Raw genomic sequence first — 12,337 nt, 5'->3', positions numbered from 1 at the left:
CTCCCAGCCCCTGGGACCAGAGCTGATCACCAGATCCCATCACCCATCCCCGCCCCTCACACACTCCAAGCACCCACACATCATGCTCGCGGGGTGAGGGTTAGCGCTGAGCCAGCCCAGCCGTGGGTCACCTGGGACCGCAGTGGCCACACACATGCTGACGTGGCCATCCTCGGAGCGAATGGCCCCAGTTCCCTCTGACAACCCCCCCCCCCCATGTCTGGCCTGCGGCTCTGGGCTGGGAGCAAGGACTGCAGAGGGCTCCGGGCCACTGAGCAGAAGGCCCCCTGGGATCCCGGCCACGGCTGTGTCTCCTGGGCCCTCAGCCTGTTCCTCCTTTGGCCAACAGTGCGTTACAGCCCAGGGCACCCCAGAGCAGGTTCAGTGCTTCACGGTTTAGGGGGAACTTGTTGTCTGGGCTTCCTGTTCGACCCCGGTCTGTGAGGACACTCAGGATGCTCACAGCCTTTGGGGCCTGGGTCCCCCCCGCCCCATGTGAGTGGTGCTGAAGTAGACCGGCTCCTGGGCCCTCTGACCTTTGCCTCCCCAAACTCTGAGCCTTAGAAACAGCCTGTTTCCCCAAATCAAAGGCTGCCTGGCCGCTGGGGACCAGAGAGCACAGGGCCGGTTCAGCTGCCTGCGGCCGGGCGCATCACCCCAGCCCACAGCCTGCACAGCCAGACTTGCTTGCGCTCACGCGTGGGCCTGGGAAAAAGGGTTTCCCAAATTTCACAGCCCCTTCCCCAAACTTCGAGAGCCGGAACCGGCCGGAGCGCCACCCCAGAAAGAGGTGAGCGCTCTCTGCCCACAGGGCCCTGCAGGCCGGGTGCATCGGGAGGGGCAGGGCAGTTACCTCCAAGGTCAGGTTCTGCAGGTGGTAAACGCTCTGTAAGCCTTGCGAGGTGAAGTGCTCGATGCAGTTGGGACACCCCAGTCCTGTTAAAAAACTGCAGAGAGAATCCGCAAAATAAAACCACATCCGCTTCTAAGGATCGGCCGCGTGGCCTGGCAGGGCGGGTTCTGCCTCCTGTTGGCGACTCCTGGCCACCCCACCGGCCACCCTGCCCACGTGGCCGTGGCCGGGACACACCCTCGCCTTTTATGCTTCCCCCACCTGCCAGCATCTTCTCTGCCCCGGTCAGCTCGCCACATGGCAGAGTGACAGACACACGGGCAGGCGGGCAGCATCCAGAGACTGTCCCCGGGCTCGGGCCAGCAGACCGGGAGCCACGAAGGGAACGAGGTTAGTGGGTTAGTGGCAGGGCCCGGCAGCGGCCCACGTACCTGACCAGGCTGGGGTCGGCGTGGTAGGGGGGAGGTGGGGTGCAGTGGGACCCCGAGACCATGGACTGGGAGCTGTGGCTGCCGTTCATCTCACCGTTGGCCGGCAGGGTGTGGCCGTGGTTGTTGAGTAGCCCGGGGCCTGGTAAGAGACAGGTGGGACGGTCAGAGCCCCCCCAGGAGCAGGAATGGGCGGAGGGCCCACTGGTGGCCGTGCCTCCTGCCGTGGGCCAGAGCTGCTGGAGGGCAGCAGCCGTGGAGAGCCCCGCGTGCAGGTCCTGGGCTTGGAAGGAGTGTCTGGAGCCAGGCCTACCCTTTGGGCCTCCCCGACCCACCCTGGGTCCCCACCACCCAAGCGACTCACCCATGGGCCCCAGGTTGGGCCCGGTCGCCGAGCTGTGCGGGGGTGGCTGGCCCACCAGCTGGTTGACCGAGGGCAGCTTGTTGACACCCCCATGCACTTTGTTCATGGGCGAGAGGACCGGCCCGTAGGACGGAGGCTGCAGGTGGCTCCTGCTTAGAAAGTGAAACCGTGTTGATAAGAGCACAAGCAGCTCCTTGCCCGTCACTCACCTCCACATGGGGCCCCTGCCACAAGGGGGTCTGGACCCTGGCCCCAAGCTGGGGCGTCAGAGAGCCCTTCCCGCCTCGCCCAGCCTGCCCTGGACGTGGCCAGCACCGGCCGGCTCTCACAGGGCCTGGCGACGATGAGGGAGGTGGGGTGGCTCCTGCCACTGGAATCGCCCTCGGTATTGGTGGGTTTGCGTTGTTCCAACCACCCCCTCCTCACCCTCCACTCAGTAGACATTTAGGGAGACCGCTTGGTGGGAGAGGAAATCACAGTGATGGTCGTGACCACTGTAGTTAAGGAAGGCTTCCTGGAGGAGGGGACGCCAAGCGGGGCCTCTCTGGAGGGATGCGTGGGAGGGGGCGGCACTCACGGCCTCTGTAGGAGCTGCTGCTGCTGCTGCCGGTAGGAGTCCACCACCTGCTGGGGCACCAGCTCCATCAGCTCCAGGCTCTCCTTGACCTTCATCAGGATCTCGAAGTTCTCCCGGCCCCGCACCTGAGCGAGGGAGGCGGACCTCTGCCCGGGGGCACGTGGGGCTCCGCTGGGCCCCAGACCCCCGGGGGAGCCTCAGGGGACCAGGAATGGGTGGGCAGGTGTCCACCGCTTCCTGCCTGTGAGCCTTCACCCCACCTTCCCCTCCCCTCCCCGGCGCTCAGCACACTCGGGGTTCACGGGCAGAGAACTCAACAAACGGGATTTTAGCGCAAGAGGCTTATTCGTGACTCAGAAATGAAAAGCTCCCCTAATGGGCGACCAGTCCTAGCCACGCGGTGACTGGATCCACCAACTGGAGCGGCCACATCACGTGGCCGACAGTGATGCAGCCTGCGGGACCCTAGGCTGCGGGATCCCTGATGCCGGCCCCGCGGTCTGCACCGTCCCACACGCTGCGCTGGCCCGGGACCCGCAGCACGCACACCCTGACCTGGCGGCTCTGACCTCCCGAGGGCTGGCCCCTCCGGGCTGGCTCCCTGGGGCTCAGCGCTCCCCTCATGGACCTGCCACCTGCAGAGCTGGGCTCCGAGGTCTCAGGCTGCTCCCGCCTGCCCCGGGTGGCCCCTGGTGGCCCCCGGCTGCCCCGGCCCGGGCTCTGCGGCAGGGGACACTCACGTGCATGTAGTACATGTCTTCGTCTCCAAGCCGCCTCTTCTTCACGTTGGCGCCCAGGGCGGGGATGGCGGGGGGGCTCTGCTTGAAGGCTGGAAGGCCAGGCGGGAAAGGCTCGTGAGGGGCAGGGAGGGGGCGGGACAATGCAGACAAAGCCAGCGGGACACCCGCCGGGCCGTGTGAGCCAGTGAGTTGCCCTTGCCGGATGGAGCTGGACCCAGGGGAGGCCACGTGGGCCCAGGGCTCTCCGCCCTGGGCACAGGCTCACGACACACCCTGCCAGCATTTCACCTAAGTCCCGAGGCAGGCCTGGCTCCGCCCTGGGGGTGCCCTCCTGGCCCACACCCCCGCCGGAGCTCCGCTCACCGCGCTTGCTGGTGGCCCCGTTCTTGGCGGCACTCTCGTTCAGGGCCTGCTGCTCGCGGTAGTGGTCCTCGTCGGCTTTGCGGTCTCGGCCAGGACAGGCACAGATGCGGCCCTCGAAGGACCGGCGGCCCAGCACCTGGCCACTGTCGGGGACCACAGCCGGAACCGTGAGCTTCAGGCCCCCAGCCCTGCCCGCCCTCCCTGCCCCCTCGGACTAGGACTGGCCAAGGGGTCAGGACTGAGTGACCAGCTGCTCTGGGACACTGGGTCCCTCCCAAGGCCCTGTAGCTGAGGGAGGTCCCACCCTCCCTGCAGCACCCTCTGCAGGGCCCCTTTCCAAACCCCCCCTCCCCCCACTTCAGGGCCACACCAAGTCTTGCCCTTGGCCTCCCTGTCTGCACACCACGCCCCTGGCAGCACTGGCCTGAGTCCCTGACCCCCACCCCATGTGCGCAGACTCACTCCCGGGTCTCCAGGGTGATGATGATGAGGATGGGCCGGCGGTTCATGCCCCCCACGCAGCTGCTGTTGCACATGAAGTTGTACAGGATGGTGGTGAACTCGGTCCCCACCTGCACAGGGAGATGGGGCAAGGGCTGTGGTGTCAGCACACGGGCCCCAACCCACTAAGGTGGGGGCTCCTGACCTTCGAAGCACCCATCCCCCACATCCGGTCCTGGCTCTGGGTAGGCTTAGGGGGCTGAGGCGTGCTCTGTGGTCCTTTGTCATCAACCTACCCACCATCCGTCCGCCCATCTATCCATCACCCATCCACCCATCATCCATCCATCCCCCATCTCATTATCCATCCATTCATCCATCTACCCACCCACCCATCCATCCATCCTTCCATCCATCCATCCATCCATCCATCCATCCACCCACCCACCCATCCATCCATCCTTCCATCCATCCGTCCATCTATCCATCTGTCCATCCATCTATCCATCTATCATCCATCCATCCATCCACCCATCCCATCCATCTGTCCATCTATCCACCTACCCTAGCATCTACTCACTCACGCAGTACACTGAATGCCAAGCCCTGTGCTGGCCCTGGGTACCAAGCGAGCCAGGACCTGGCCTCTGCTGCAGGGAGGCACATAGAGCTACAGTCTGGTTGCCCGACGGCCTCTCCTGACACAGGTTGGAGGTCAAGTCCTGGAGGCTGGGTGTGAGTGGGCACGGGTGTGTGTTTGTGTGGCCTCTCCTGGGCAGCAGGGTGGGACCAGAGCCATCCAAGTAGATCCCTGGCCAGCCCTAACACACGCCCATTTCCCACGGAGTGTGTGGAGGGCTGAGACATGAATCCCGAACTCCTGACCTCGTGCAAACACGAGGTGGGCGGTGGTCATGGTCTCCCTGGCAGGATATAAAAGCCAGTCTTTGGCTTAGGAAAACTTAGCCTTTCACAGAACAGCCAGCAGGGGGCAGGAGAGCCCTGCTTTCTGGGCCAGCCCTGGCGGGTGAAGGTGGGGTGGGGTGAAGGAGGGAAAGAGAGCACACCCGGTCCTGGTCCCACTGAGGTAAGTGCTGCTCTTAGGCCTGGGGTCCCGGGGAGCCGGGTATAGGGATGGGGACTTGGGGAGCCGGGTATAGGGATGGGGACCTGGGGTGCCGGGTATAGGGATGGGGAGCCGGGGAGCCGGGTATAGGGATAAGGGCCTGGGGAGCTGGGGATAAGGATGGGGACCTGGGGAGCTGGGTATAGGGATGGGGACCTGGGGTGCCGGGTATAGGGATGGGGACCTGAGGAGCCGCGTATAGGGATGGGGAGCCGGGGAGCCGGGTATAGGGATGGGGACCTGAGGAGCCGGGTATAGGGATGGGGACCTGGGGTGCCGGGTATAGGGATGGGGACCTGGGGTGCCGGGTATAGGGATGGGGACCTGAGGAGCCGGGTATAGGGATGGGAAGCCGGGGAGCCGGGTATTGGGATAAGGGCCTGGGGAGCTGGGGATAAGGATGGGGACCTGGGGAGCTGGGTATAGGGATAGGGACCTGGGGAGCCGGGTATAGGGATGGGGACCTGGGGAGCCGGGTATAGGGATGGGGACCTAGGGAGCCGAGTATTGGGATAGGGGCCTGGGGAGCCAGGTACAGCTTTGGGGGTTTCAGAACCAAGTAGAAGAAAGGTGAGGGTTCGCTGTCCAATCCCTGTCCTGGCCCCCATCCCACCATCACCCCTCGGCCTCTCCACCCCCACTTCTCTCCACCCCCAGCTTTTCAACCCAGCTGGGCCCCCACGTCAGCTCCAGAATGGCCCTCCCAGAGCTGCTGCCCTCAGGTCAAGGTCTGAGCTGACCTCCCCGGGTCTCTCCACCCTGCCCACCTCTCCCAGCGGTCGCCCCTCTCTCGCCTCCAGGTCCTGCCCCCTGACTGTGGCGCCCCCCCTTCCCCCCTTGCCCTCCCACTCCCCCCCCATCCTCTGGGCTCAGCCCCTCCGCCCTCGAGTCCTGTGTGTGGGGACAGACAGGGGGGAAGAGGGGACAGACGAGGGCTGAGCTCAGAGGGTGTTAGCCTCCCCCTGCCCCCCAGTAGATGGGGAACTAGTGCCCAGAGAGGGCCCAAAGCAAGGTGGAGGCGGGCCGGGGCTGGAGGGCGAGGAAGGGGCTCCAAAGCATGGGCTTAACTTGCGGACACGGGACAAACGCGTCTGCTAGCTGAGGTGGCATGAGTCTCTGCCGGGGCCTCGCCCTGCCACTGACCGTGGGGCCCTGGCCCACCTGGCCCGGCCTACCTGTGGGGGCTCGTAGGGCACCATGACACTCTGCCTGCCGGTGACGGGGTCGTCCACGTACTGCGAGAGGTTGTTGCCCTCCACGCGGATGAGGTGGCTGGCCGGGGCAGACTGTCCTGCCAGGAGGGGACACTGCCTCAGAGAGGTGCCCAGCGGGTCTGGCCACCCTGGTGCCAGGTGTACCCGCAGACTCAGGAGCCCGAGGCCTGGTTCCCTGGGCCCGGCAGGTGGGACTCAGGCGGGCAGCCCTGGTGCCCTTGGGGTGCCAGGCCCGCAGCCCTGCCCCACTCTGCGCAGCGCCTGGGCCTGAGGCGCTGGGAGGAAACGGGGGGGATGCTGAGCCCACTGCCGCCCGCCTGCAGCCCCGCAGGCTCGGGGGCTCCGGGCGGGCGCTGGGGCCTCACCTTCGTTGAAGTCCCGCCCGAGCTCGTGGTTGGGGCAGCGCTTCACCACCTCGGTCACGTGCTCCGCCTTCTTGTAGACGGGCATGGCGCGGATGGCGGTGCCCGGGGGCGGCGGCGTGGACACCTTGATCTGGATGGGGCACGTCTTGGCGATCTGGCAGTACAGCTTCTTCAGCAGCGGGGAGTACTGGACGGGAGGGGCGGGGGTGAGGCCAGCCCCGGCCGGAGCCCGGCTGTCCACGCAGTCGGGGTCCCTTCCCCACGCTCCGATGCAGTGGGGGACCACCCCCAGCCCGCTGCCCACCCTTAGAAGCCTGGGTCCCGCTTCCCAGGCAGCAGCAGGCAGGCGGACAGGGAGGGGCGAGGACGGGACTCGGGCAGCTCCCCGCTGAGCCCAAGTCCGTACACGGGCCCCCTTGAAGCCCAGGTGGGATGGGGCCCCGTGGTGCTTGTGGGGTCTGGACTCCCAACCCGAGGTCCTGGGAAAACGCAGGACGCTCGGTGTTGGCGGCCGCACCGTGAGAGGGGAGTGGGGTGCCGTGGTCGCCCCGCCCCAGGGAGGAGCCCTGGGAGCTGTCCCTGGTGCTGTGCGCCCATAGGCGTCGGCCTCTCCCGAGCTGAGCGGCTGACAGCGTGGCGCTGCCAGGGGGGCCGGTCCTCCCCGGGCAGTTGGGCGGGGCCCAGGCCACAGGGTGGACACGGGAGAGCCCCCCTCCCTCCCTCTGCGCCCGGGGCGAGGCCACCGCCAGCCTTGCGCCCGGCCCGGCGCCCCACAGTGGGTCGCCCGCCGGTGCTGCCCTGGCTGTTTGCCCCCGTAGCTCTCGGGCACACACACCTGCCGGCCCCCGCCCAGGCCAGGGACAGGGTGCCTGTGGTTCCCCACACCTGGCGGCATCAGGGGGTGACAGGCAGGAGGGGAGCCTGTGTGACCAAACCCAGGGTAGGGGCCTGGGTGTGACTCGTGGGAGCCCAGGGAGGCAGGCCCGAGCCCCCTCGAGTGCCGGGTGCCCATCCTCCCAGAGCCCCTGGGCCTCGGGGTGGGCGCTGAGGAAGCCGGCAGGGAGGACTCCTGGGTCCTCGCCTGCTCTGTAGAGAAGGTCACGTGGGCACGTTCCCTCCCCCCTCTCCTTCCCCGGAACCGCTAGATGGATGTGTTTCAACAGATTCTGAGATGATAAAATCTTGTTTATCTTGGGCTGTTGACACAGAGTGGTCTAGACTTGCCTGCCCCGGGACGCGCGGATCCCCTGCCGCGCAGGAAATGGTTTGCCCACACGCTGGGGTATGCCCCCCTGCCTACCCCTTCCCTCCTCCGACCCTCCCTCCCCTCCCCACCCCCCTCCCGAACCCCATCCCACGGTGGGCCGGCCTGGCTGGGAGCCCCAGGTCGGGCAGGGCGGCGGGGGGGGCAGTGGGCAGAAGGACAGTGGGTGGCAGTCGAGGCGCGGTGGCTGTTAATTTCCTCGCGCCCACTCCTCGGCAGCTGGGTGCCCAGTGTGGGCAGGTTCGGGCAGGAGGAGAGTGGAGAGGTGGTAATAACGTGTCTGTCATTTTCCAGGGACGTGTAGCGTCTTGCAAACCGCAAATACCGTTAACCAGCTCGGGCGAATCTGTTACAACAGATTCTGGAGACGGGGCTGCCGTGGGGGGGGGGGGGGCGGTGATTTTTTTTAAATGGATTTTTTTAGAGCCCACTTTTATCTGCTTTCCGCGTGTGCGTGTTCGAGGGTTCAAAGCCGAGTGGCTCTCCTCTCTCCAGCTAAGGCCCCTTTGAGGATCCCCCACCCAAGGCCACAGACCCCTTCACCCCTGGAGAGCCCCATTGCTGCTCCACGGGATCCTTGGCAAGAGGCCCTGTGGGTTCACAGAGCAGCCCCGAGACCCACAGGGAGGCCAGGTCACCGGCCCCTGGCACCAGGCCCCCCAGGTAAGGGACCCCTCTCCTCCTTCCTGGTGAGGAGGGGCCTCCCGAGGTGACATGAGCCACAGGCACTGGCTGCAGCCCCTCACGGGGCCTGTCACCCTGCACTGCCCCAGGTCACTGCCCGACTCTCCTGTCTCCGCTCAGGGGGAGCTGCCAGGAGCGGGGGGCGGGGGGCTCCGACAGGTGTCAGGGAGGCTGGGACAGGGTCACAGTGAAGCCACCAGCCTTGAGAGGACTTTGCAAAAGACAACCACCCCAGCCTGCTTCAGAGCATGCACAAGAAAACCCACAGGCAGCACCCCAGATTGGCCTGGGGCTAATGGCTGGAGATGCAGGGACCTCCCGACTGTCCATAGCGCCCCCTGATTCCTCGGGATGCCTGGCGGGGGGAGGGGCAGGTGCATCTGCTGACACTCCCTCAGCCCCTCAGGCTGACAGCGGGGTCCCCTCACCAGAAGCCCCGAAGGGGATGAGGTGCTGAGGGACAGTGACCGCTGCCCAGGGGAGTCGCCGAGGCTATGCATGAGAAGCTGCCCACTGGGGAGAGGGAGCCTGGGGCGTGGGGGGTGGACACCCTTCAGGAGCCAGGCAGCCTGCCCCAAGGTCCCCTCCAGCCAGGTCCCAAACTGGTCCCAAGCAAGAGCCACGGGGGCCCTCCCGGCCCGGGAGCACCTGGCCTCGGGCCTGCTCGTCCACGCGGCTGCGGCCGGCAGAGAACAGCCGCGTGGCTCAGTCCTGGGCTAAGATGGGGGGGGGCAGCAGGTGCGCACTGAGCGGGCCCAGGAGAGGCATCGGGCACCGGTCCCTGGTGGAGAGCAAAGGCCCAGGGCACCGGCCGGTCAGGAGCTGAGGCCCCACCAGAAGCAGGCGGTGGGAGCCGGCCTGGCCCAGAGGAGAGGGGAGAAGCTGGGGCGGCCGGGAAGCGGGGGGCTGCACTGGGCAGCGGGGCCCTGGCCTCTGCCGGTCCTTGTTCTGCAGCCCAGGCACGTCACCTGGCGTCCCCTGGACCAGAGGGGGCTGGAGGGGTGAGTAAGGCGTGTTCTGGGGCCTTGGGGACAGGGCTGGGCCTGCAGGAAACTGCAGAGCTCCCCCAGGCAGCCACCCCTGCCACTCCAGGGCACAAATGGTGGTCGTGTCCCTCAGCCTCAGCCAGGTCCACACACGGTCACTGCCCACTAACCGCTTCTCTGACTCTGCCAGCTGGAGCGCCCACAAGCTGTCCTGGTGAGGCAGGCGCCCTCCCGGCCTGCCACGGCCTCACGGGGAGATGGCTCTGGCAGGGACCCAGCAGGCGGGCCTCGGGCCAGGCCCCGGAGCTGCCCACACAGGGGTGGATGGAGCAGGAGGCTGAGCAGCCGGCGCTGTCCACCGCTGGCCCGGCCCCATCCTGGCCGGGGAAGGAGCCCCCTGCACCCACTCCCACCTCCCTTGTGTCCTCCGAGCTGGCCTGGCCTCATCTGCCGTGGGGATTGCAAGGGACAGCCCATGTGGGGTCAGCAGGAGCCTCTGACTATGGCACAGCGTTCTGGGCACGGCCGTGGGTCCAGCGCCAGTGGGCTCTGCTGGGTCGGCTCCTTCCCCATGTCCTGCAGCCTCGGTGCTGGCGCTTGACCAGCTGCAGGTGTCTGGGGGGGAGGAGGGGAGGAGGCCAGGCCATGGCCTCAGCTGTGGCAGATGCTCAGGGTGGCCTCCCTGGAGGACTGCCCTGTTGGCTTCCGTGGGGAGCCCTGGGCATGGGGCCCTCCCGCCTCTGAACTTCCTGCCACAGAAATTGCAGGTAGGTCCCCAGTTCAGGGCCCCAGTTCAAGGCCTACCCTTTGTCTGTGAAGCTGTGAGTCCCCACCCCGCTTCACCCTAAATAAACTTCACTCCCTGCCAGCGGGAGAGGCGCCTGGGTCTCTGGTGAGCTTGGGGACCTGCACGCCCTGGACAGGTGGGGGTGGTGATTTTTCAGGGGAGCCCTGGGGCCAGCAGAGCTTTGGTCTCTCAACAGGTGACCCCTGCAGAGGGTGTGATGGGCCGAGCCTGGCCCTGCCCTTGAGCAGGGACGTGCCCTCTATGAGCCTCGGTTTTCTCATCCCTAAAGTGGGCGAACTCAACTGCCGACAGCAGGCACCTGCGGCACGGGGCACAGCAGGTTTTGCCGATGCTGTTGACCATCTATCCAGGGCCACCAGCCCAGCCAGGGTCCGCCTGCGGGGAGCCAGTCCGCCCTCAGCTGCACACAATGCGAGCGATTTCGGCAATTTCTCCCCGAGTGCTCGTTTCCCCTAATAATCCACGTTTCATCTCCACAATAAACACTGTGAGGACGCTTCCCTTGGCTTTAAATACGCATAATTGCTTCTGGTGCCAGTAAAAGGTATTAATTCCACTTATGCATTCCATAAACTTTTAGGATAACGCAATTGATACCGCGGTCGTGTTGGGACACCTCCACAATTATTTTCCTGCCCGCGAACCTCCAAGGGCCTGGAAAGTTTCCTCCTGAATCCATTAGCGTTGACTCAGCTGCCTTCCACGCAGGAATCCCGGGCAGCCCGTGTTCCCGCCGCCTTGCATGTGCCCCTCCTGGGGGGGGCTGCCCCAGGATGGACACACACACACAGACACCCCCCCCCCCGATCCGGGGCAGCTGGAGGCAAGGCGGGGGCTGTGCCATCATATTGTGCAAAACCTCCCCATGTGCCATGGCTGCCCGCCCCTGCAGGCTGTTGGGTGGGCCACGGGTCTCCCGGAGGTGCCCCCAAGGCTGGGCCAGGGCTCCAACCACACCAAACCCTCCTGCCTGACCTCAGAGCCCCGTCCCCTAGCCTCCTAAACATCGGGCACAGCCCTGGGAGCAGGAAGAGGCTGAGCTGGGCAGGGCGGCATCCAGATGCCCCTCTCACGGCCCTGCCCCTCCTCCCTGCTCCTCGGGACTCCTGTCACCGGCTGTCCCCATCACTGCCAACCCATGGGGAGTCCCGGGAGGGTGTGGAACAGGGCCAAAGACATCTGGTTCTACCGTCCACCGGTCCAAGAAACATCAGTGCCTGAGGGCTTCGAGAGAAGCTGCAACCTTTCACAGGGTCTGTCTCCCCTAAGCACAGATGGGCCCCCAAACAGATAAGCCTGAGCTTGGGGTGGCTCACAGCAGGGTGCTCCACCCACTCCGCAGCCACCTCGATGGCCACACTCTGACCTGGCCCTGGCCCTGGTCCCTGGCCCCTGGTTAGCACAAGTCCCTTCTCCGGCTGCTGCTGCCTGAGGCCCACCTCCTCCTGACCTCTGTGGGGGTGGGCTTGTCAGAACCCTGGGCAGTGAGAGGCCTGCATGCGTGTACATGTGTGTCTGCATGTAAGCATGTGTGTGAGTGTGTATATTTGTATGTGTGCAACTCTGTGTGGTGTTTGCATGTGAGCATGTGTGTGTGTGTGTGTGTCTACAAGTGAGCGCGTGTGTGAGTATGTCTGCATGTGCATGCATGTGTGCGGTGTTTGCGCGTGTGTCCAAACATATATACCTGTGAGCGGAGAGCTCCAGGCCCCCCGTGCCCAAGGAACACAGGCGTGACACGTGAAGTCCAAAGGAAGCTGCTCGGGGCAGCTGCACCTCCTGGCGGGCCCCCCGCAGGGGCCCAGGCCGGGCAGAGGCCAAAGACCTCGTTCACAGCTGTGGCCACCTGGGGCCCGGCGGGGTGTCTCCCTGAGCGGGAATGGAGTGAAGGCAGCAGTCAGTCTGGAACTGACTTGAGAAAAATATGAATTATCATTCAGTTACCAGCCGGCCTGCGTCGTGAGGAGGCCGGGCAGCAAGTCCGGGCAGCGATGGCGCAGTCAGACCCCGAGCTGTGAGCGGGGGGCTGGCAGTCCTGTCCTGCGCCTGAGCCTACCACCCCTCCCCGGGCCAGGGAAGGAGCCTGCGGGGGTCTGCTCCCCGGGAGCCGAGGTGCCAAAAATC

The 12,337-nt window shown here is 65.8% G+C and overlaps 1 protein-coding gene across 3 annotated transcripts in view; it reads right to left on the bottom strand.

Annotated features, from left to right (window-relative positions):
- TP73 (tumor protein p73) overlaps window positions 1-12,337 on the bottom strand; it is a 31,808-nt gene that overhangs the window by 3,561 nt on the left and 15,910 nt on the right. The window contains exons 3-11 of one of the 3 annotated variants that reach the window (XM_081144882.1): window positions 6,472-6,658; window positions 6,068-6,183; window positions 3,788-3,897; window positions 3,326-3,468; window positions 2,963-3,051; window positions 2,223-2,347; window positions 1,646-1,794; window positions 1,285-1,423; window positions 854-947 (exon numbers count right to left, since the gene is read on the bottom strand). In XM_081144882.1, the coding sequence (XP_081001008.1) occupies window positions 854-947; window positions 1,285-1,423; window positions 1,646-1,794; window positions 2,223-2,347; window positions 2,963-3,051; window positions 3,326-3,468; window positions 3,788-3,897; window positions 6,068-6,183; window positions 6,472-6,658 (1,152 nt within the window). Of the gene's footprint in view, window positions 1-853; window positions 948-1,284; window positions 1,424-1,645; window positions 1,798-2,222; window positions 2,348-2,962; window positions 3,052-3,325; window positions 3,469-3,787; window positions 3,898-6,067; window positions 6,184-6,471; window positions 6,659-12,337 lie in introns of all 3 variants that reach the window. The other 2 variants (XM_081144881.1, XM_081144883.1) reach the window with 2 other exon arrangements.

Source organism: Miniopterus schreibersii (genome assembly GCF_964146895.1).
Source record: "Miniopterus schreibersii genome assembly, chromosome: 8".
Taxonomy (NCBI): domain Eukaryota; kingdom Metazoa; phylum Chordata; class Mammalia; order Chiroptera; family Miniopteridae; genus Miniopterus; species Miniopterus schreibersii.
The sequence above is the reverse complement of the archived record's forward strand: the minus strand, read 5'-3'. Positions and strand labels throughout refer to the sequence as shown.